The sequence below is a fragment of the Cuculus canorus genome, chromosome 9, assembly GCF_017976375.1.
Source record: "Cuculus canorus isolate bCucCan1 chromosome 9, bCucCan1.pri, whole genome shotgun sequence".
Taxonomy (NCBI): Eukaryota; Metazoa; Chordata; class Aves; order Cuculiformes; family Cuculidae; genus Cuculus; species Cuculus canorus.
In genome coordinates, this window is record NC_071409.1 from 16,282,523 (window position 1) to 16,304,548 (window position 22,026).

At 42.5% G+C, this 22,026-nt stretch overlaps 2 protein-coding genes and 3 non-coding genes across 7 annotated transcripts; 4 read left to right on the forward strand and 1 right to left on the reverse strand.

Moving 5' to 3' along the window:
* The first annotated feature begins 599 nt into the window (after positions 1-599).
* EIF4A2 (eukaryotic translation initiation factor 4A2) lies at positions 600-7,194 on the forward strand. The gene is made up of 11 exons (XM_054074171.1): positions 600-706; positions 1,684-1,735; positions 1,826-1,958; positions 2,213-2,352; positions 3,426-3,594; positions 3,767-3,876; positions 4,007-4,150; positions 4,548-4,685; positions 4,965-5,054; positions 5,293-5,372; positions 6,390-7,194. The coding sequence occupies exons 1-11, from the start codon at positions 678-680 to the stop codon at positions 6,532-6,534; spliced, it is 1,230 nt and encodes a 409-aa protein (XP_053930146.1). The 5' UTR covers positions 600-677; the 3' UTR covers positions 6,535-7,194.
* Positions 2,064-2,133, forward strand: LOC128853097 (small nucleolar RNA SNORD2). Its single transcript, XR_008451344.1, has one exon. It is a non-coding gene; the product is annotated as a small nucleolar RNA SNORD2 (small nucleolar RNA).
* LOC128853095 (small nucleolar RNA SNORA81) lies at positions 4,194-4,374 on the forward strand. The gene has a single exon (XR_008451342.1). It is a non-coding gene; the product is annotated as a small nucleolar RNA SNORA81 (small nucleolar RNA).
* On the forward strand, positions 4,769-4,895 carry LOC128853092 (small nucleolar RNA SNORA63). The gene has a single exon (XR_008451339.1). It is a non-coding gene; the product is annotated as a small nucleolar RNA SNORA63 (small nucleolar RNA).
* A 965-nt stretch (positions 7,195-8,159) lies between the features above and the next one.
* On the reverse strand, positions 8,160-21,641 carry RFC4 (replication factor C subunit 4). 3 transcript variants are annotated; one of them, XM_009559270.2, is made up of 10 exons: positions 21,437-21,641; positions 20,610-20,688; positions 16,037-16,116; positions 14,739-14,858; positions 13,785-13,928; positions 13,386-13,506; positions 12,843-12,968; positions 11,122-11,202; positions 9,242-9,358; positions 8,160-8,377 (listed from the first exon to the last, which is right to left on the reverse strand). In XM_009559270.2, exons 1-10 carry the CDS (start codon positions 21,559-21,561, stop codon positions 8,282-8,284), a joined length of 1,089 nt encoding a protein of 362 aa, XP_009557565.2. In that variant the 5' UTR covers positions 21,562-21,641; the 3' UTR covers positions 8,160-8,281. The 3 variants fall into 3 exon arrangements, with proteins under 3 accessions (XP_009557565.2, XP_053930910.1, XP_053930908.1); XM_054074935.1 differs by lacking the exons at positions 20,610-20,688; positions 21,437-21,641 and adding an exon at positions 18,887-19,769; XM_054074933.1 differs by lacking the exons at positions 20,610-20,688; positions 21,437-21,641 and adding an exon at positions 16,985-17,929.
* Positions 21,642-22,026: the final 385 nt, after the last annotated feature.

Here is a 22,026-nt window from a genome sequence, read left to right on the forward strand (position 1 = left end):
CTCAGGGGCTTCTCCCTCTCCTCCCCCCCCGAAGATGAGGAGAGGGATTTCAGGCCGTGTTTTTAGCGCGTGCGAGGAGAAAGGCGCGAGCCAGGAGCCAAGCCCCAGCCGCTTCCCCCCACCCGAGGAGGCCTGTTTGCTATGTTACTCCCTGACGCCAAGCACGAGGGCTTTAAAAATGACCGACACGGCGTAGCAAGCGCGGTCGTGGCAGCTCCAGCCACATGGCCGACCCCGCGCCCCCCTCCCCGCCGCCCCCCCCCAATCCCTGGGCCCTGTGCTGCAGCAGGGGCAGGAGCGGGAAACCCCGTGCGCAGGGGCGAGCCGGGCGGGGAGGGGGGGGCCGAGCGAGAGAGGAAGGAGCGAGGCGCTGTCACGCCGTCAATGGTGCAATATCCTTCCGCGCACCGAGAGAAAAAAGTAGTCCCGCGTTCCACTGGCCTCGTGACCCCGAGCGGCTCAGGCATCCCCTCCAGACTATCTCAGGCGGCGGGACGAGGGGATTATCTTGGGAAGAGGGCTCAATCCGGAGGGATCCGTGCCATTTTCGCAGCGGAGCGAGGTGTAGATCCATGCGCAGAGCGGAGCGAAACGAGTCCGGCCGCGGGGCGGATATATAAGGCACGCGCGGAGGAACGCTTTCCTTTTCAGTTGAGGACAGAGCTGGTGTTCGGAACATGTCAGGCGGCTCCGCGGATTATAGCAGGTATGGCGCGGCGGGTGGGGGGCCCGGGCCCTGGTCTCGTCGGGGGCCTCCGTGGGCCGCGCGGAGGCCGCCGGGCACGGGGGAAGGAGCGGGGCTGTGTCTGTGGGGCAGCCCGGGCGGTATGAGGGCGCCGTGGCCCCTCCCGCTTCTAGATGTTTCGGTCCCGTCGCTCCCCTCCATCGCGCTCCAGCGAGGGCTTCTCTCCCTTTTTCGGGATTCGCTCTTCTAGTTGTGGGTTTTATTAACCACCCTCTCGCAGGCTGAAGGGCTATTTTTAATTTTCTTGTGCCCTCTGCGCTGTGTTAAGCGTTTGAGGGCTTTGTTGAGGGTCTAAGTTCCATCTTCCTTCCCCCCCTATTGGCCCGGAGGTCGTGTTGGGGGGATGGGACACGCGGACACGCGCGCCCCCCAGGGCGGACGCGCGGCGCCTTCGCACCCCCCACCCTCCCCCCGCGCGTTCCCGGCGCCATTTGCGCAATCCCAGGGGTGGAGCTCTCGCGAGAGCTGGGCCGGCGGCGGGGCGGGGCGGGGGGGCCGCCCACCCTCTCCCCCCCGCCCCACGGCGGGCGCTGCGGCTCAGAGGCCGCCGCGGCCGCCATTGCCCCGCGCCCTGCACAGCCCCGCCTGCCGCAGGGCCCCTGCAGCGGGGGGCGCCGGCACACGTGGTCTCTGCCTTGTTCTCTGGCCTTCTGGAAAGGCGAGGCGCTTTATTTAGCCACGTTTTTCTGATTGTTTTCTTTTTTGCGCTGTGGCTTAAAGGTTTGGATGATGTTGTGTTAGGTTGGCTCTAACCCGCGTCCTCAGATGCCACCTAAGCCAGTACGGGAGAGGGTAGGAGTTTAGCCTTTGGCAAAAGATCAAAGCGCCTACTAGAATAGAATGATGTGTCACGGGTTCCAGATACGGCTTTTGGCACCGAGGTGTCCGCTCGCGCCTGCGTGTTGGTTGTTACTGTATTAACAACTTGTTTTGTTTAGGGACAGAGACCATGGCGGCCCAGAGGGAATGGACCCCGATGGTGTTATTGAGGTGAGTGCATGTGAACTCCCTTAAGAGTTCAACTACTGCTAAAAATGGTTGCTTGATTTAATGCTCTCTCCTTTTTTTTTCCTATTACAGAGCAATTGGAATGAGATTGTTGACAATTTTGATGATATGAATTTAAAAGAATCCCTTCTAAGGGGCATTTATGCTTATGGTTTTGAGAAGCCTTCCGCTATTCAGCAGAGAGCTATTATTCCATGCATCAAAGGTATGTGGGTGATTCATTTGTTGATATCAACATTAGATAATTAGAAAAGCTGTAATATGCGTACACTGACTTATTAGTGTGTAATACCTGTTTTTAATACTGAACAAGTGATATGATGGTACACCATCTTTCGGGACTGACCTGAAATGGAGAGATCTCTTAAAACTGATCACTTACTTCAAAGAGAATGAAATGAAACAAAAAATATGAATGACTTGTGTGAGGGCAGTAAATGTATATCCTGCTTTTTTTAGGGTATGATGTGATTGCTCAAGCTCAGTCAGGTACTGGCAAGACAGCCACATTTGCTATTTCCATCCTGCAGCAGTTGGAGATTGATCTCAAGGAGACCCAAGCGCTAGTATTGGCCCCTACCAGAGAACTGGCTCAACAGGTATTGACAGTGTAGCTAAAAAAGAACTGCTTGTGTGTTGCAGAGGTTTCAGGTTTCACAACTGCGACAATGAACAGACTTGTTAAGCGGTTGTAACTAGTATCCATTCAGAACCCATTTTGAGTTGAATAATGGGGGGTGTAAATTGGCTTCTGTCCCACAAGTTCTCTGCCTGCTTGAAAAGTTAATGCAGGAGGAGGGTGTGCTGGGGCAGAGTTGCAGGAACCAGCTGCTCTTCTGTGTGTAGTTCTGAGGGAGCATGTTAAGCAGAGAAACAAAATACAAGATCTGTTATAAAAGCAGTGTTCTGAGTGGAAACAAAATGTTGTGCAACGTGAAAACTGCAGTGCGCATGTGGTCACTTTAAAGTTTTTTATTTTTGTGATGTTTTTCTGATTAAATGTTACTGCATATCTACTTCAAAGCTTGTTAAACAAGTCTTGCAGGATTGGTCATTTTTAAGATTAATGTAGGTCAGTAATGTGGGGCCTTACACTGAAAATATTGACTAGAACTCAAAATAGTGCAAAAAAGTAGATTATATACAATTTCCTGTTTTTTTTCAATTGGAATATACTGTGGTGCCAGTGCTATAATGAAGGTTATTGAAGGTAAAGATAAACAAATTAATACAGGAAAAAAATTATAAATAAAAGAGATCAGTGGAACAAAAGCCTCTGATCAGAATGTTATGCCTTTCTTCTGCTCTGAAGATGTTGGGATGAACTTGTTCTGCAGCCTGGCATATGCTGTTCTCTAAGTGGCTAACATGCAGGCCTTAGCAGATCAAAACTTAATTCACATCTTGAAAGTCTTGCTTTTTAATGTTAAAATAGCAGATGTGTTAAGCTTGTAAGGACAAAAATTTAAGTGCCTCTCTGATGTTGGTTATTTAATTGTTAAGTATAAACTTTACCATTGGTCAAAATCGTTAGCCATTGTCTTTTGTAGCCATTACAGCTGCATAACCCACCCTTGTTTACTCTTTTAGCTCCTGAAGTCAGTGCTAATGATAATAGAGCTTTATTTTTAATGTAGTGGGAACTGGTGCTAATGTAAAGGCTTTATTTTAGATTCAGAAGGTAATTCTGGCCCTCGGAGACTACATGGGAGCAACTTGCCATGCTTGTATTGGTGGTACAAATGTCCGCAATGAAATGCAAAAACTTCAGGCTGAGGCTCCACACATTGTGGTCGGAACTCCAGGGCGTGTGTTTGATATGTTAAACAGACGCTACCTTTGTAAGTATCAATTCTGCTTTTGATAATGTTTTCAATTTTCACACCCAGTAAGAGCTTATTTAATAATACATTTGCTGTCTTGTACTGGAAAGCTTATATCTAAAGGAGAGTGGTGGTGGAAGTATTTAGTGTTTCTGAAACCTCATGAGAGCCGCCTTTCCTCTTTTAATAGCACCTAAATGGATCAAAATGTTTGTTCTGGATGAAGCTGATGAAATGTTGAGCCGTGGATTTAAAGATCAAATTTATGAGATCTTCCAGAAATTAAGCACAAACATCCAGGTAAGAGACCTCTTTTATGTGGTTAAATTGGTGGGTACAGTTTTGGTTGCAGTGTAGCTGAGAACTGGTGAATTGTAGAGATCAAAACTGGTGTCCTAAGCACATGCTAACGCAGAGTAATGCGTTCTAGGTTGTGTTGCTGTCAGCTACAATGCCAATGGATGTGTTGGAAGTGACCAAAAAGTTCATGAGAGATCCCATACGTATTTTGGTGAAGAAGGAAGAACTGACTCTGGAGGGTATCAAGCAATTCTACATTAATGTTGAAAGAGAGGTTTGTATCAGTTTTGTTTGTTCTAGCTGGAAGTTGTTTGTTTACCTTCTTGTTAAAGCACTGTGCTAAAATTGCAGAAACCAGGGCTGAGCTTTGGTTTCTGTAATAATGCTAGTAGAGTACATGCAAGAAGAAGAAAAACTATGCACTGGATCAAAAATGACTAGGGTGGACCTCTTTCTTAATGTCCAGTGTCCTGTGTCTTAAGATTTGGTGCAACAGTTCTTCTGGAAACTTTAGTGTCTTGTTTTAGCTTTTCAGGTCTTATTGAGTGTAATGGTGCACTAGAGTGTTCTTGACTGGTTGTTACTTTTGAGTTTGATTCCTGTTTGGGGATTGTAATATACTGAACTGCCAGTGGCACAATGCATTTCCTGATCTCTTTTGTTCTCTTTAGGAGTGGAAGCTGGATACTCTCTGTGATTTGTATGAGACACTGACCATTACGCAGGCTGTTATTTTTCTGAACACAAGGAGAAAAGTAGACTGGCTTACAGAGAAGATGCATGCCAGGGACTTCACAGTCTCAGCTCTGGTAAGAAATAATAATTCAACATAACTTCTGAAATGCTGTTTACATACTGAAAACCAAATGGTAATGATCTACATCTGAGTGAAAAGCAGGAAAGTTATAATATAGCTGTGTGGTGCTGTATTATCGTTCCCCCTGCTTAAAGAAAAGTGTTTCCTTCTATCCCTACCTGCTTCGTTCCCACAGCAGGTAGGGACGCTGGGTTTCATACATCCTAATTTTAAAGGGTATTCCAGTCTGGAGTATTGGAACTGTAGTAATTAGAACTTTTTAACTCTACAGCATGGTGACATGGACCAGAAGGAACGGGATGTCATCATGAGGGAGTTCAGATCAGGATCAAGCCGTGTCCTGATCACCACTGACTTGCTGGTGAGTATTGCCTCACACTGACTACATTACTGTTTAAATCTGCCAAAAGCTTCATAATTCAGTGAAGGTTCTTGTAGCCTGAACTGTTCGGAGCTTCTTGGAAGAGTAAAGACTACGCTCCACTATGGGCTACACAGTTGTAGTTCATCACTAACCATGTAGTCAACAAAAGCATGGGGTGAATAATGTAACATTAAAGCCTGTGACTTAATGTTAAAGAACTTGTGTTGCTTTTCAGGCTCGTGGCATTGATGTGCAGCAAGTGTCACTGGTTATAAATTATGACCTGCCGACCAATCGTGAAAACTACATTCACAGGTTAGTGGGCTCTGTCCTGTAGTTGGTGTGCTACTCTGACTGTTGTCCTTCAGTTGTTCATTGCTGAGAGATGGGGGAAACTGTTGGCTGCTGAACTGCCTTTTTGTCTTGTATGTTATTCAGTATGGTTATAAAAGCCATTAACTGACAGCCTCGACAGCAGGGTTAGCTTGGTCTGTAGACTTAAGCCAACCCTCAGCTTCTGCTGTGGCTGCTTAGTGACTAGAGCTTACTGCTCTTGGCAAGCTGCTTGCATAGGACTGCCTAAATCAAAGAAACCGTGCTTTACTTGAGGTAAAAAATATTAAGAGCTGATAGCGCAGAAATGGTATTGACCTAATTAAGGATGTGAATTCCCAAGTGGCACAGTTTGAATAAAAAGTCAGTATTTATGTATTTTTGTCATGATTATTCATAAAGTTTTGAGCCATTTTAGTGTGTTTATTTAGCTTTTGCTAAGTGCTCTGTGTAGTCTGCAGGAAGGTAGAACTGACAGTGGGTGTAGCCAACTGCCCAGGGATTTATTAGTTACTGACTTGGGCTTATGCAAAAAAGTTGAGCTTGGATTCCTCCCTTTAAAAAGAAAAAGGCAAACCTAGTGTGCAGTTCCATGTTACGGGATCTAATTGGATTAACTTGGAGACAAGCTGCTGTTCAATAAGCCACAACTGTCTGTTGTATGCCATGTGCTTGGGGCTGGATGCGTGTGGTATGAGTGTGTTAGGTGAAGAGGGGAGGGAGACAAAGCTAGGACTTCAATACAAGATCCTCTTTGGCAGCCAAGACCAGCTTTCTCTGCTGTGCTGCTCCCCGTAGGATGGACACTGCTCTATTGTTGGCACTACCTGATCAGTTTTTCCTGACCAGATGTCACTTTGGTAGCAGCTTGTCCTGTTAAATACAGTGTTGGCTGGCCAGGGGCAGATGAGAGAGCAGCACTGAATTTAAATAGGTCTTGGAAAGGTTTGGTGTGGACTAGGGTAGTTGACTTGTCTAAATGTATTCTCTTCTGTGCAGGATTGGCCGGGGTGGTCGTTTTGGCAGAAAAGGTGTGGCTATAAATTTTGTCACTGAAGAGGACAAGCGGATCCTGCGAGACATTGAGACTTTCTACAATACTACTGTGGAGGAGATGCCAATGAATGTGGCTGATCTCATTTAATCCCTGGGATGAGGTGGTTGTGAATGCAGTGCTCGCTGTTGCTGAATAGGCGATTCACAACGTGCATCGTGCTTCTTTCTTTGGGGATTTATTGAATCTTGTCTCAATGCTCATAACGGATCAGAAATACAGATTTTTGATAAGCGAAGCGACTTTTTGTCGTGAGCTCTTGTGGGGAAAGCCATTGGCTTTATCCACTTTAGGGTTAGACTGTTGGGGTTGGGTGGAAAGTCATGGGGTCTGTAAATTTTTTCTTTATTAGAAATTTATTTCCTAGTTCCATAGAAGTGGTTGTATTAGATGTTCTTTATCATTTAATAATTTACTTATGGACTAAAAGATACAAGTGCTGTATAAAGTCAGCCAATTATGTTAAACTAGCCTACCTTCCTTTATTGTATGTACTTACACTTCAGACTAAATTGGAAAGGCCTTTCAAAATCTAAACTTTTATAAGAGCATTAAAATGCATTTTTGTTTCATATGTATTTATTCAATAAAGTATTTAATTAGTGGTAAGTGTGATCTGGACCCTGTTGCTAAGCCCCAGCAAGCAAGCAATCATACTCTTGTCTTAGTTAGGGTTAAACCCAGTAAAATCTGCCATATTGCACATGTCTTAATGAAGTTTGAATGTTCAATAAAATACTTCTATATTCACTTAAACTCTAAATAATTGCTTCTTGGCTAGAGGAGTGTCTCTGTCCTGGTAGGGGAGGTGCTTGCACGCTCTGCAGTAAGCATAGAGGGGACAGTGTCAGCTGCTTCGGGGCCAGCCCTGTGCTTTAGCCATTACTGGCATTTCAGCTTTATCAGAAATGGCAGGTACCTTGGATCAGGAATAGTGAACTTGATGTGACAATGCTGTCCCTGTCTCTCAGCTCAGGGGCAAGGGACATGTCTCTGTCCCCAATGTGAACTACCCTTTCATCAGAGTAGACAACAGCTTGCTTACAGATAAAAATTTGATAAAAACTTGATAAAAAGCCTGCTGCCTCCAGCAGTTCCGCTTGCTGCCAGTCCAGGGCCTCCTGCACTCAGGGATGGGGCAGTGCAGGAATTCACCTTGATCAGTTCCCAGCGTGTGTTGAAAGTAGCATTCTAGAAAGGAGACTACCCTGAAGATGCCCAACCACCATTAGGGCTGTGTTGTTTACAGATGTTGACAGCTTTAAAAGCCTGGTATTGTGAGCAAGAATAGGATGAGTAAACAAGTTATTTAGAACATGACTTACCCTTCACCTGGCACTTTTGTAGTTTGAGTGGACTACGTACTGCAACATGTCAACTAGAAAGTGATTTTTGCATCCTTATTGCTAAAGGGCCTGACAAGATGGAGGTGACATGTGACACGCTCCCTCAGGAGCTGCGTTCTGCATGGAGCCTTGTGTTCAGTAAACATGTCCAAACCCAAGAAAGGTAGGCTGCAAAGAAGAACTTAGCTATTCTCTCTGGTTTTAGCTGTTGCTGATTAAGTACAGTAGGTGTACACTCCCTGCTGCTGCATTTACCTTTCCCTGCATAAGTCACTACCACAAAGAACTGCAAAGCAGGAGCATTATAGGCGCCTGAGTTCTCTTTAACCTAGTGTACAAAAATGCAATGAAATATTCCAGCACAAGCTATTCAACTGCTGAGCAGTCCTTTTATTGAAAAAAAATGGTACAAAAGCACACAGATCCCTGCACACAACCCCCAAATCCATGAAACGAACAGCCACTCTACCACCAGCCGTTGCTGGAGGAGTTTAGGTGTTCTGCGTTAGCTGCTGCATCACAAGGGCACAGAGACTCATCAACTGCAGGTATTCATCAGCACCATCTGCCAGGCATTTGTCTACTTCCTGCAAATAGAAAAGTGAAGTTAAAGCCCTCTTAAAATGGTGGTGCTCAAGACAGCCGCCTCTTAGGTTACAGTAGGGAACACAAAGATGAAGTTTGCCTGGCAGAGGTTGCCCAGGGAAGTTATGGCTGCACCATTCCTGGAGGAGTTCAAGGCCAGGTTGGATGGTGCTTTGAGGAACCTGCTCCAGTGGAAGTTGAACCTGCCCATGGCAGGGGGGGCTGGAACTGGATGATCTCTGAAGACCCTTCCACCCAAAACCATTTTATGATTCCGTATCTGTTTACTTAATTGCAACAAGTTCTCTAGCAGTCGCACATCACAAACCCATCCCACTAAACTGGGAAAAATGTCCTTGGCCTCTTGAGCAGGCCAAGAAGTGACAGTTCATATACAGGAAGGAATACCACAGCCTGCACTGCAACCAAGTGCCAGGAGTGTCACTCCACAGGTCATCAACGCTACCTGCCTTTCTTCAGTGAATGTAGTAGAGCCTCCACCACAGCTCTCTTCTTGGCTGAAATTTTGCAGGTTAATCAACTCCTTTTTTTTCTTAAAAAAAGGTGTATTTTACACACTAGAACAAAAACTTGCATTTTGCAGTTCCCTCTCCACTTATATCAAACAAACACACCTGCTGCACAAATCTCTTGCCTAAGCACCATTAGAACAATGTAATACTCACTTCACTTGATTGTAATTCCTTCTTATGGAATTTCTTAGAACAAAAGTTTATGTTCTACCAAGAAAGATTCAGAACTAAAATCAAAATAAATCACAATTTTACTACTTGGGAATGAGTGTGAGCAAAAAAATTAATTAGTGAAGAGAATGTGGATTTTTTTAACTCAAGCTTCAGACTTACTGCAAGTTTCTCAACGATGACAGATTTCTGCTTGTCACTGTAATCTTCACTCTCAACAATATCATCGTGTAGCTGGTTTACAAGCTGAGCGACAGCATATCCTTCATTTATGAGGTTCTGTATCAGGGATAGAAGAAAATGGAAATAATTCAGCAGCAGAAACACCACAAATTGGAAAACCTGAAAAATTCCATCTGAACTGAAAGCCTGTACTGAAATGAATTATGGAACTCTTCTGAGGACGAGTCACTAGTGTGTATGTAGTCCAGCATCCTGCCTGACAGTGACCCAGAGTGAGCAACAAGGAAAGACCGCAAGGGCATGGCAGGCAGAGAGCAATCATTTTGCCCTAATATTCTTTCAGCTTCTGACAATTTACATCTCAGAGATTTTGTGAGCTAGAGACATTTTAAGCGTTTAACAACCTCCACTGAACCTGGCCAATCTCATTCTAAAATTAGGAAAGCTTAACATCCACAGCATCATGTGGCAGTTTCACAGCCTTCACATTTTAAAGCGCCACCTACTTTGATTTATTTTCTTCACCTGGTATTTGCCAGACTCAGGCACATAGATCTGCAAGGCCAGAACTTTTCTAATAAAATAAAAAGCATGAGAACTAAAGACAGCTAAATTCAGTATCATGGTTTAGCTCAAACCAGAGCACTCAGTTTCAAAACCAACAAATACTGAGAACAGTATTCCATGAAACCATTTAGGCAGAGAAAAGTTCATGAAAATATAAAAAGAGCTGGTGCAGCCTCATTTTTCTGTACAGCAAAATATACACCCATGCTTTACAGAAGCAACTGCATATCAAGCATTAATATTTGAAACAAAGCCCCAACATTAAGTACGTACTCCAGCAAATGGAGAATAGTTCCAAACTACTGCAATAGGTTAGATCAAGGTTTGAGGAAAGACTACATCAGCTCTCCCCATTTAGAAAATCTGTATCATCATCCAAGATCAACACATTTTCAGATATCACAGTAAGTAAATGTGACAGTGTGAGGCAGTGCCATCTGCACAAATTCTGGCACAATTCTAAGATTTGCTGCAAGTTCACAAGAGAATAAATCCAGATTCAAAACCAGAAGTCCTGCCAAAACTATCCAATGAGGCTCAGCCCAGTAAAAAGCAGGCTGAGCAACACGACTGCCTCTTTCATACAGGCATGAAACATTTCACTGGGAGAAGGTACTATGGCATGCCCCCTCTGTCAGGGACAGCTCTTTGATTTAATATCCAGTTCAAGACTGTCTGAGCCTCCTTTAAACTGAAGAGATTTTGAAGAATGAAAAATTCCTAGAGCAAGAACCTTTTTCTGGATTAAAGAATATAAATCCAGCTCTACGAACCAGTAGCTTGTGACTTCTCCAGCAAGATCTATATTAAGTCACTGCAGCTTGTAAGACAAACTTATTCGCTAGTATCTCATCAACATGAGATATTTTTAAACTGAACATTTATTATAGCTTTATTCAGATACTTCTAATCTAACATAGCTTCTGTTTAACAAAGTGTCTAGTACAGAAACTAGTCCAGTCCACACAGTTCTGAAGGCCAAGAGTCCCCGTAGGAATTCCTGCTCTGCCTAATTCAGCCAGCAGCTCCTCGTCATCAGTTCAACTTGGGAGAAAGACAGAGTCACGTTGGTAGGGAACCTTATGCATAGCTTTGACAGTTCTTCCTCAGAAAGGAATGATCAGAGAGAGCACTAACAAGCTGGTAGAAGACGTGCTTCCTGAAATGTGCATCCTAACTGACCTCCAGTCAAATGTTCCTCAGCTGCAGCCCAGCAACAAAGGATTCACAGGGCAGCGACCCAGAAAAATATCAAGGCAAAAGGATAGGCTAGAGCACAGAGGGGACTCTACCTTTGCCAATGCTTCCAGTTTCTCAAATGAACCACTTCGGCAGACAGTCTGCAGTTCATCAGTTGTTTCTTTAGGAATGACCTGTAAGAAGTTGTTAAATTTTTAAATTTCAACTTTGTAGACATAAAATTGAAGTTGATGCTTTCAGGAACAGCTACAAACTCTTTCTGAAAGAAGCCATTTTAGCATTGCATTCCTCTACACATCCAGCCACTTTCAAGCAAGTAGAGAAGACAGATTAGCTAAACTTTAAGAGCGAGTGCTAGACTCTAGTATTTGTCCTATATTGGTGATTTTAAAATAAAAACCATATAACAATAGTGAATAGTCCATGTCACCTTCATAAATCCAACACACAATCACATATTCAGGACACTGACTAAGTGGAGGACCTACTTCAACAATTAGATCAGCTAGTAATTTCTGTACCATTCTACATCCAAGCAAAACAGCAAATGAATTCTCTCCAGTGACACACTAGGGTCATGCAAAAAGAAAACCCAATGTAACAAGATCAGGCAATAAATCAGAAGAAAAAAAGTTGTCCGATGCCATTATTTAGCTCTGAGCAGGGAAGCACTAAGTACTGTCCATATTCTCCCCTCTATTTATTGCCATTCCTATCAGTTTAGTGTCTGGACAGTTCAGTTTCAGAGCTTCTTTGTTAATTATTTCTACTAGGGTCACTCCAGGATGACAGAAATCATACATGCAGGACCAAGAACTTGAAGTTTTTCCAAAAATGTACAGTTGGGTTCCTTTGCTTTAAACAAGCAGTAGTCAATAATGGAATTTCATGCTTCTCTTTCCTATCATTAGTCACCTTCTGCCAGGTTTCTTAGAAATCATGGTTTACTGTTATCTGTAAGTGAAATCCAGCTCTTTTCTACAGATAGACAGAGATACAAAAAGATACACAAAACTGAAAGAGTTCACTGAGAAAATTGTATAAACTGTTCTGTAAAACATGCATAGGAGTGATTGCCTCTGGTTCTTTCAAAGTAAAAAACTTACAACCCTTACAATTAGCCACAATGGCAGCACCTTCAAGTGAAGTGTGTCCATCATTAGCATTTCTTGCATTAGGGAGTAAGTGTTTTGTTGCTATAGAAACACCTTCACACAAGTCTTATTAAATGCATTTCCTCTCAGGTCTCTCTTGTCCCTGTCACCATTATCTGCCATTCTGGAAGAAATCACTGCTGTTTTGTTAAAAAGCAAGATCCTGCGCAGATCCTTGATGAGGCAGTGTCACTGTCAATGTTAAATTTAAAGTGAGCTGTCACTCTCCTGTGATGTTTCCAACTCATATTTTGCCATGATCTACACTTACACACAGACAAAAACATATGAACATATATAAACACATGCAAACACATATAAAAATGCCAAAAAGATGTTCTAGTCTACTGTGCCACAAAGGCCAATATATTTTGCATGCATTGGCAGTATATTTCTACTACAGCTTGAGCTATAAGACTATTTTATAGTTTTTCTTGAACTACAGAATAAGTTGCTAGCAACTCGCTCCGCAGTAAGTGTACGCAATCAGGAATCTTTAAAATTCTGATGGCTAGTGTCTTGGTACCATACTGCACTACCAGTAGGATAACACAATTTTTTAATCAAACTTAGAGCTAAGGTAGATAAAGGCAGCAAGAACACTTACTACACAAACACTTATCAGATTAATACAGGAGAAACTGTAAAGCATAGCTTACCCCAGCAATTTCAGTGACTATCTTCTCTGTGATTTCTTTACCGCCCATTAGACGAGTGGCACTTTGAAGAAAAGTAATTGCTTTTCTTAAGTCCCCTTCTGACACTTTAACAAGATAAGATACTGCCTGAAAAATGCCAGAAAATGCCACGTTATATGTTCACTGTCAATTAAAATTCAGTACATTTCCTCAGCACATTGATTTTAAAACATCAAGTAGTGCCTAAAGCAGATTGTCTCAGACAGACACACAATACACAAGTTTGAAAGCAACCTTGTTACTAATACAAATGTGCGCTGGCAATTTCAGAATGAAGCATGGTTTAATGCAAGTCCACTCGGCACAGAACAAAAAGCCCTACAATTTTGCTTCATTTTCCTCTGGTGCACATTCTCTGGTTTTAGGAATACTCTTAAAATTCATCTATGGAAGAATAATAATATTTAGATGTTTACGTATTGTATATAATACAATTGAGCAGTCTAGAGCAATACGATTATGCACTGGATAGGCAAAAGAATTCTATGGCAGCCATGAAGTTACCTCACTACTGATTTTAACACGTTCCTTCTCAGCAACGTCCAAGAGCCTCTGCTGCTGGATTTTGTCTGTCAAAGGCTTGAAGCGGAATTTGGAGCATCGAGATGTTAAAGGTTCAATTATTCTGAAAAAAAAGGAAGGAAACTGCTTGGTAAATGAATGCCTGGGTCAAGTTCACACAGACAAAGCTATTAAGGCAGAAAAGGGCAACATAACCTTAAAACTGCAACACAGTAAAAGTCAATATCTCAACACTCTCTTCAGTCTTGTCTTCACACACTACATCTCTACTAGCCATGAAAACCAGATATCAACCTCTCGCGAAAAACAAAAAAAAATAATAAAAAAAGTACAGAATAGGAAGAGCAACAAGTTCAAATAAGCAATAAATTCCACACGTACCTGCTGATGTAGTTGCAGATAAGGCAGAAACGTGTTGTTTTGGATTCTTTTTCCATTGTGCGCCTTAAGGCTGCCTGGGCTGCTGAAGTCATTGAGTCTGCCTCATCCAGGATTACAATTTTAAAAGGAGGACAAGCTTTACCACTGAAAAAAAAGAAAGCTGTTACCAGCTGTTATACAAGATAAACAGAACATTCAGAGGTTTAATATTTTTTATTTATTTTTAGGTAACAGACTAATATTTATAATATGGAGGGACCGAGTTTCGGTAGAAAGACCAACACTTGAATTCTGCAAAAGTCCTCTAAAATATAAAAGAAGACACTTAAAGTGAGAGTACATAACTAATGCAGGACTTCTTTTTACACGCTTCCTGATTCTCTGAACTTCAAAGAACGCTGCAACAGACTAACTTCAGTACACAAGACCCATTTCTTGCCAGACAGTCCTGACATGCACCTCCTTCCTGCTACTTTCCACAACCCATTTTCTCCACAGATACAGCTTCACCTGTACAGCTTCACCTGGTGTGTCATCTCACCACCTGACAGCAGAATCTTGCTAGGATTTCATAAATCAGCAGCCATCTTATACAAAAGATGCTGCATGTGAAAGGTACTAGAGAAGTAACTTCCACCACCATTTACCGAAAGGAGTTTGCCATAGCAGTCAGACAACATTTGCAAGGGCAACAACGTGTTACCAAATCTGGAAGACTTGATCTTTTGTGGTTTTCCCCGTCTGCCTCTCAATAACTCTAACACAGGTATCCAAACTCCCAGCACGAAACTGCATTAAAAGCTTGGCTAAAGCACTTGTGTGTGTTGCAAACTTCTGGATAGTGCTGACCAATCATTTATATTAGAATTACAAAGCTAACTGAAATAAAACCCACATGCTTTGTCCTAAGCAAGGAAGTCCATCAAACAGAGCCAGCTTTGATCCAGCACTCACTCTGAACGGCTCCCAGATGCAGTTAGCTGAGCAAAAGCCTTCACTTTTTCCCGAATCACTTGTATTCCACGCTCATCGGAAGCATTTAACTCAAGGACTCTCTGCCGGAATAATTCAGGCCTGTAAAATTTTTATTATAATATGTTAGCTGCTAGCTTTTGTAACAATACAGCATAAAGCGTATCAGCAGCCTTACGGCTTTTTTGAATGGCAGGCATTGTTTTTGCCAGCATTACTAAACAACACGCTTTGTTAAAAGACTGTTAAATCGAGATGATTAAATGTTAGATATGAATTTCTATAGCTATTTTTACAATTGCCTCCCAGTCCGTAGAAAACAATGAAGTGTAAAATTACATCATTTATCCGGGAAAGAAAAAAAGTAAGAAGGTGGCTTCAGAAGTTCAGAGCAGTACGTTATGAGCCTTTCACACACATGCTGTGAGCAACATGGAAGAACAAGTAAAACTCCCAGATACAGACGCTGGCAGCACTGCAGAGGCAGAGTGCTATCAGAAAGAAACATCTAGAAGTATCATACAGACAGTGTGCAGCAGCAATACTACACAGCACCACCTGCGATTAAAAAAAAAAAATAAATGTGAATACAGTGGATTTTAAGTTCTGGGAACTCAAATGGGTGCACAATGTGGAATTGTCTTCCTACTGTTACATTAGAAGTGGTTCCCTCCAAAAAAACAACAAAATCAAAAATGACAATGGGACCAGAGAGGTATTAATGTTAACATTAGATTTGATCATAACATCAAACGGCCTTCTCATCCATTTTTGCTTATGGGTCACTGAATTCAATACACAAAAATTCCAAAGTGCTGCAAGTGAGTAGATGAACGTACACCTGATGAATTTTAGTCTGACTCGCAATAATACTTCCAGACACAATTCAATGGTGCTTAATGGAAAAGTTATGATTCAGACATTTTATGAAGCGCTATGAGATCTGAATATACCATTAAAACTGGAACTCCTTTAAAAAGTTCAGTAAGGCACATGCAAACAATTTCTTTTCACGCTCTTTGCTATAGGGTTACACGGCTGCTAGTCTCAGGTGTCAAAAGTCTATACTGGTAACAGAAATCAATGACTTGTGACAGGACACACAAGAAAGAAATCTCACGTTAAGAGATGAATTAGAATGTGAAGGTATTCCTGGAAAAGACCTTAAAAGTATGACAGCTTCTAGAAGTTACATAAGAACAGGCAATGACCAAGGGCACTGTCACATGATTAGAAGATGTGATAGTTGATGACACCAAAGCAACTTGATTCCAGCTTACCCAAAGAGTTCTCTAGCAGCTGCTAAAATAGTGGAAGTCTTTCCAGTTCCAGGTGGGCCATAGAACAACAGATTGGGAAGCTGAAACACAGCAAGGCACCGTATTTTAAAAAGCACATAAACAAAACAAACCACGAATAGGAAAACCTACTGAAAATCTGAGCACCTGCTAGAACAGAAACTACCTACTGGTAAATAATATCAAGTCTTTCCCTTTTAGGCCATTGCACAGACCGCTCCGAAGAGCACAAACAGTAGCTGTTTGTAAGACAGCATAAAAAAGCTGTTATTTGGTGGCACTATCGCTTGGTCTATCAAAACTGATACTTCAATTTATATTTTATTTTGATACATTCCTTCCAGCTCATGTCTGAGATGACTAAAGCCTACAGAACCTACTATTATGACTGCAGTGACACGCAGTTTTTTCCAAAGATGCCTTTCACACAGTCTGGATACTACTAGCAGTGCAACCATAACAAAATTTGTCACAGCTTAACCATCCCGTACTTTGTCAGCTCCCCAGGCTGCCTTTTCAAGCCATGCTGAGAATTCTGTGCTGCCATCAGCTCTGCTGCAGTGAATACAAGGTAGCTTGCCAACACCGGCATTACACTGCAGTGAGTGCAATGCAGACATATCCTAACATTTGTTACATTTGCAATAACTGACTAGAATGCATAGTCCTGGCAAATTTCTACCTCCATCCAAGGATTTTTCGAAGTAGGATACCAGTGGCATGTCTTAAAGAGAGCAGGTTAACTGATCTTTCAAACTAATTAATAACATCAGCATCAAAAATAGGAATGCCTTAAAGAAATATGCTGACACAGGAAGATCAAAGCAGCACAGCAAAGACAGCATAAGAGGATGACATTTAGCAGCACACAGCATAAAATCTCACAATCTGAGAAAATAACTAAATACCTGCTGGATGTCTGCTACTCACCAGCTGGAAGAAAATAAGCATGGACTTTGTTTTGTATGTCAGCCAGAGGAACAGTACAAGCCTGTGTAACACAGTGCTCCTAGGATAAGCACTTTCAATAAAGATGGGAAATTATGAGTACCACCACGGGGCTAATAAGACTTCATCTGGAAAGCTACACACAGCTCAGGTCACCCTTAGTCAAGGATGATGAATCCAAACCAGGAAAGATGACTAATGGAGTGAAGCACCTATTTTATGAGAAGTAACTTTTTAAAAAGAGATTGATTTAGTTAGCTCAACAAAACAAAAGCTGAGTGGGAACATGACTGATCTTCACAAATACATCAGAACAACACAGGGACAAAGAAAGTGGGCATGAACCAAATTGAGATAAGTTAGCCACGACCAAATTTTGGATGAGATCAAGAATCTTTCTAATTAGCATAAGAGTGATAACTTTCTATACTGCTATTTCAAGTAATCCCCCTAACAAATTACCAGTCTGCACTTTAAAACTGCTGCCTTTGACAGCAGGGGATATTCCACTCTTAGAACAAGAATTCAAAAGCGCCCTTTGATCAACAGCAGAAAGACAAACTTCTCAGTCTGACTTGATTTCCAGCCCTTAATAAATGTTCTATTTTCAAAGAGTTGCCTAAATTAGATTAGAGAATTTTATGCTGAATATAGCACACAATGCAGACAGAATGGGAACAGTAAACCCAAAGACATCCAAAGAGCATGGAAAAATACAGGAGTACACAGTCCATAATCAGAAAACAAAATAAAGACAGATCAGTTTGGTAACAAGCATCCCATTTTAACAACTAAGATAAGACACAGAACAACAGATTCAACTGTGTATCTACTGTAAAAGTACAGACAGAAGAATTTCAATCTTCAATCAATTCATAGTAAATCCATTTCAAGTTTTGCCTGCTTTTTTCTGCCAATCATTCATTGCTTGTTTCGCTGCTGTTCATTTGCTGTTACTAAAAAGTAAACAGCAACCAGTACTAACAAACTTTATTCCAAGTTTAAGTAGATATCACAACATATCTCCCTTTATCTTTTAGGAAAGCTCCAGGGAGAGGAACTGTTTACTGAATGACAGCTGAAAATTCACCAACAACTGGGTAGGTTAGCACACTAAATGTCTATGTTAGGATAGACATTTTCGTGGAGATTTGTAATTTCACGCCTCCGTGCTAATTCACACTCGGCTGATTCTCAAAACAAGCATTAGTAGCTAAAAAGTTTTAATAAGAATCTATCTACTAACTTAATTAGACCCATATTAGTACTGTTTCTGTTTCAACCTTGTTTATGCTTGTTTCTCGGTGAAGTTATTACCAGTATTTACACTACCTTTACACCGATCCCAGCCTAATCCTTTATGTAACTGTGGCAGTATTTTTAAACAGACTGCAACCTGATCTGGTTATCCATTCTGCCCTGCTTGCCAGGGATAAGCAGGATACCTGCAGGCATCACTACATATGGGAAAGTTACTGCATACAGTGCAATCCCCAAAACCTTTTCTAGAAGTTTCAGTACAAGCAAAGATGTAATTTGCAATGATAATCCTACACCTTACTCTTTTTTCAGTCATTAAGATACCACCAAGAAAATGAAAATTAAAGAATACTATGACACTTGTCAGTTTCTTTGCAAAAAGCAGCAAATCAACAGTCTTGACAGACAGAAACCAACTTCTCTGGTTCAAAACCACTCGGACCCTGGTCTCCGCAGTTTACAACAAGACAAATGCTTGCTATTAGAGATGGAAATAATCGGGGGCTTAGAAGTACTGCTCCATTTAGCAGGTCCCAAAACAAGGCCTACAAATACAGACTGATCAACAAAAGCCTGGCTCTCCATTTTCAAGACTAAGGTTTAAATAAAGCATATTACACAAACCTGCAGCATTGTCACAGCTGTTTCTTTGTTCTCACCAGATCTCCAAATTCAATGAGAAGTACCAGCCACCTCGGAGTTTAAATTACACTTCTGCTTTTTGACAGAACAAATACTTTCCAGAACAAAAAAAAAAATTTTAAAAGCGTCAAATATTTTAAAGTACTTGCATGATTTTGTTTTCAAATGCCTTGTTGACTTTGAGAAGCCATGGCAAAATACAAAGCCTGTAACTGCAAGCAGAAGCTTTAATTTGTCTTTTCAACTCAGGAGGCAAAAAGTCAACCCAAATGTACTAGGCTCATAATCCGAGAAACATTGCTGATCTAGAAGCTATAAGATTTTAAATAGCTGTTGTTCAAAACAGAACTTAACAACCCATCACCTAAGTGCTGTTAAACGACTGATGTGTCCAGACAGAGCAGGTGGCAGCACCTCATTTCTCCTTAGCTATTAATAATTCCTTACTAATCACCTCAACAGTACAAATATTATAATATAGAAGCATTAAGACTCAGATTTCTATGGGTACAAGGTCACCTTACAACAGCATTCTTAAAGTAAATTGAATCTGGAGACATGAGCTAAAGGAAGGACATACACAAGTCTTTCAGTTTGTCACACCACCTTCATTTTGGCTCCCTATGCTCACACAAATAAACTACTCATGCAAGTTCTGTCTACTTGTGCATACTGCACATCAAAGCACACTGTGAGTGAAAGGCTTCTTGAATAAAACTCTGAAAGGCCGAAATTGTTCCTTTTAGGTCTTGGTGAGCAGACAGCCGTATTACAAATGTCATCTTCAGAACCCCCAACAACTTCAGCTGGCATCAGCAGCCCAAGAAAACAGAAACTGCTTTTGAAGCACAAGAATAATCCTTCTAGCCAAAATGTGGAGGGGAAAAAAAAAAAAGAAAGTCTCAGCACGTACAAACGAATTGTCCAGATTTGCAAGAAATCAGAGCCATCTCATGGCTACCTGCTTTACTTCTCCTTTCAGTCTCTCCACTTCCCCATCACCTGGTTCAGAGGAAATAACCATCATTCATACTGAATTTTTACCATATTTTTATCAAAAGCAAAAGCAAGTCTTAACAAAAGCAATTAAAAAAGCCCTGCTCATCCCCTTTATACTCTTAGGTCACAGATGCCAAAACTACCGTGAGGTTAGTGCCACTGTCATACGCAGCTTTTTAGAGCCAAAGAAAAAAAATCTGGCGATCGCTATCTAAGTGGTAGACCTGGCACTTATAACTTAAACTTCCCTCATTAATAAACACTATTTTTGTTTGTACGTTTCATAGAAGCACTGAGAGATCCCTAGAACTGTTTAGGAGCGAGTGGCTATCCAGAATTTTCTATGAAACAAAAATTTCCCCACTCCTCTTAATCATGAATGTCAAAAGTACTAGCTGACCAGAAGCACAGAGATAACTAAAGCCTTTCCAGATCTGAAACTATTAACAAGTTTACCAGTTGAGCTTTTCCAGAAAAATTCCAAACTGCCTCACAGAGCTGACAATTTCACAATATTTAAAGGGCTGGAAATATGACAAATTTTACGCATATATCACAACATATTACAAGGAAGCCACTTAGCTTGTTCATAACGCACCATTGTAAAAATGATCATTGCCGAGTTAGAAAACAGAAGATTTTGTTACCACTGGCTAAAGTTTCTGCCTAAACATACTGATTGCGTAGATGTTATCATTGCACTCACATCAGCACCTTCCAAGGACTTTTTCAGCACAGCAACAACTTCATCCTGGAAGGCGACTTCATCCACATTTTTGGGACGACTAAATAAAGACATTAAATGAAATTTATTAGCTAACAGAATTCCAGAAGAATACTGAAATTGAGAAGAACATTTCCCTTTCTGATTACAATGGGTACTCAAGAATCACAGTAAATTTTGTAGTTGAAATCAAAAATTGTAACAAGAAATCTGTGTAATGCCTCTCGTGTCACTTCAGTGACCTAACTTCTCATGAAGCTGTCCCGTTCTATTGAAAACATCAGTCTCAACAGTTTTCAGAAGCAGAAATGTATTGCAGACTGCAATATTTCACCACTTTGTGAGCTGATAAAGGCTTCTCAAATATGAAGCTTTTCTGCACCAAGACACAGTGATGAACCTGCACAGCTTGACATTGGTGGAGGCTTGACATTGGTGATGGCTCAGTAACACCAACAAAGGGCTCATAGAGCAGCTCACAGTGCTGGTTTTCATTCTTAATAGAAAAGTTAAAGCTGTTCTCCCAGGTGGAGACACCTGCAGCTGTGACCCCCTTTGCTATGGGCCCCCTCTCACATCCACGCGGACAGAGACATACTCACGTGCGCACACAGACACATACCTAGAGACGGACATGGACACACAGAGACACACACAGAGACACACACAGAGACACACACAGAGACACACACAGAGACACACACAGAGACACACACAGAGACACACACAGAGACACACACAGAGACACAGTGTATCTCTCTCCTTCTCTCCACCCCCCTGCCCAGCCGCCGCCTCAGCACAGCCCTTACTATTTCTCCACCCAGGGGATGGGTTTGAGCCTCTTGCCCTCCCCGCTGCTCCCCGCCGCGCCCCTCTCCCTGGCGGCGGGGCCCTTGGTGCTGATGGCAGCGGGGCCCTTGAGGAAGGCCTGCATAGCTCTTACAGCCGCGCTGGGCCCTGGTAGTGCCGCCGCCGCCGCTTCCCGCCAAGCCGCGGGGGGGCGGGGCCGCTTCCTCCCGCGCGGGCCAGTGGCAGAGCGGGGTGGGGCCGGGACGCGCATGCGCTGTCCCCGCAGCGCGCGGGATTGGGGGCGGGGGGGGAGGTGGGAGGTGTCCGTGGCGCCAGGGCGGTGCCTCACCGGGCGGGGGGGGGGGGGCTGCGAGGGGTACCCACGGGGGAACCCACGGGGAGTTGAGGTGGGCCCAGCCCTGCTCAGCTTCGGGGCTGCACGGGCATGGCCGGGGAGGCTTCCCCAGGCCTGGCGCTACCAGTACTGACAGCAAAAATCCACTCTTTAAGGCTCCGAGTTTTAGGAAGCAAACATTCTTGATCAGGCCTGGGCAACACGAGGAGGGATCCCCATCGATTGTGTATAGCGAGACAGGAGCTGGCACAGAAT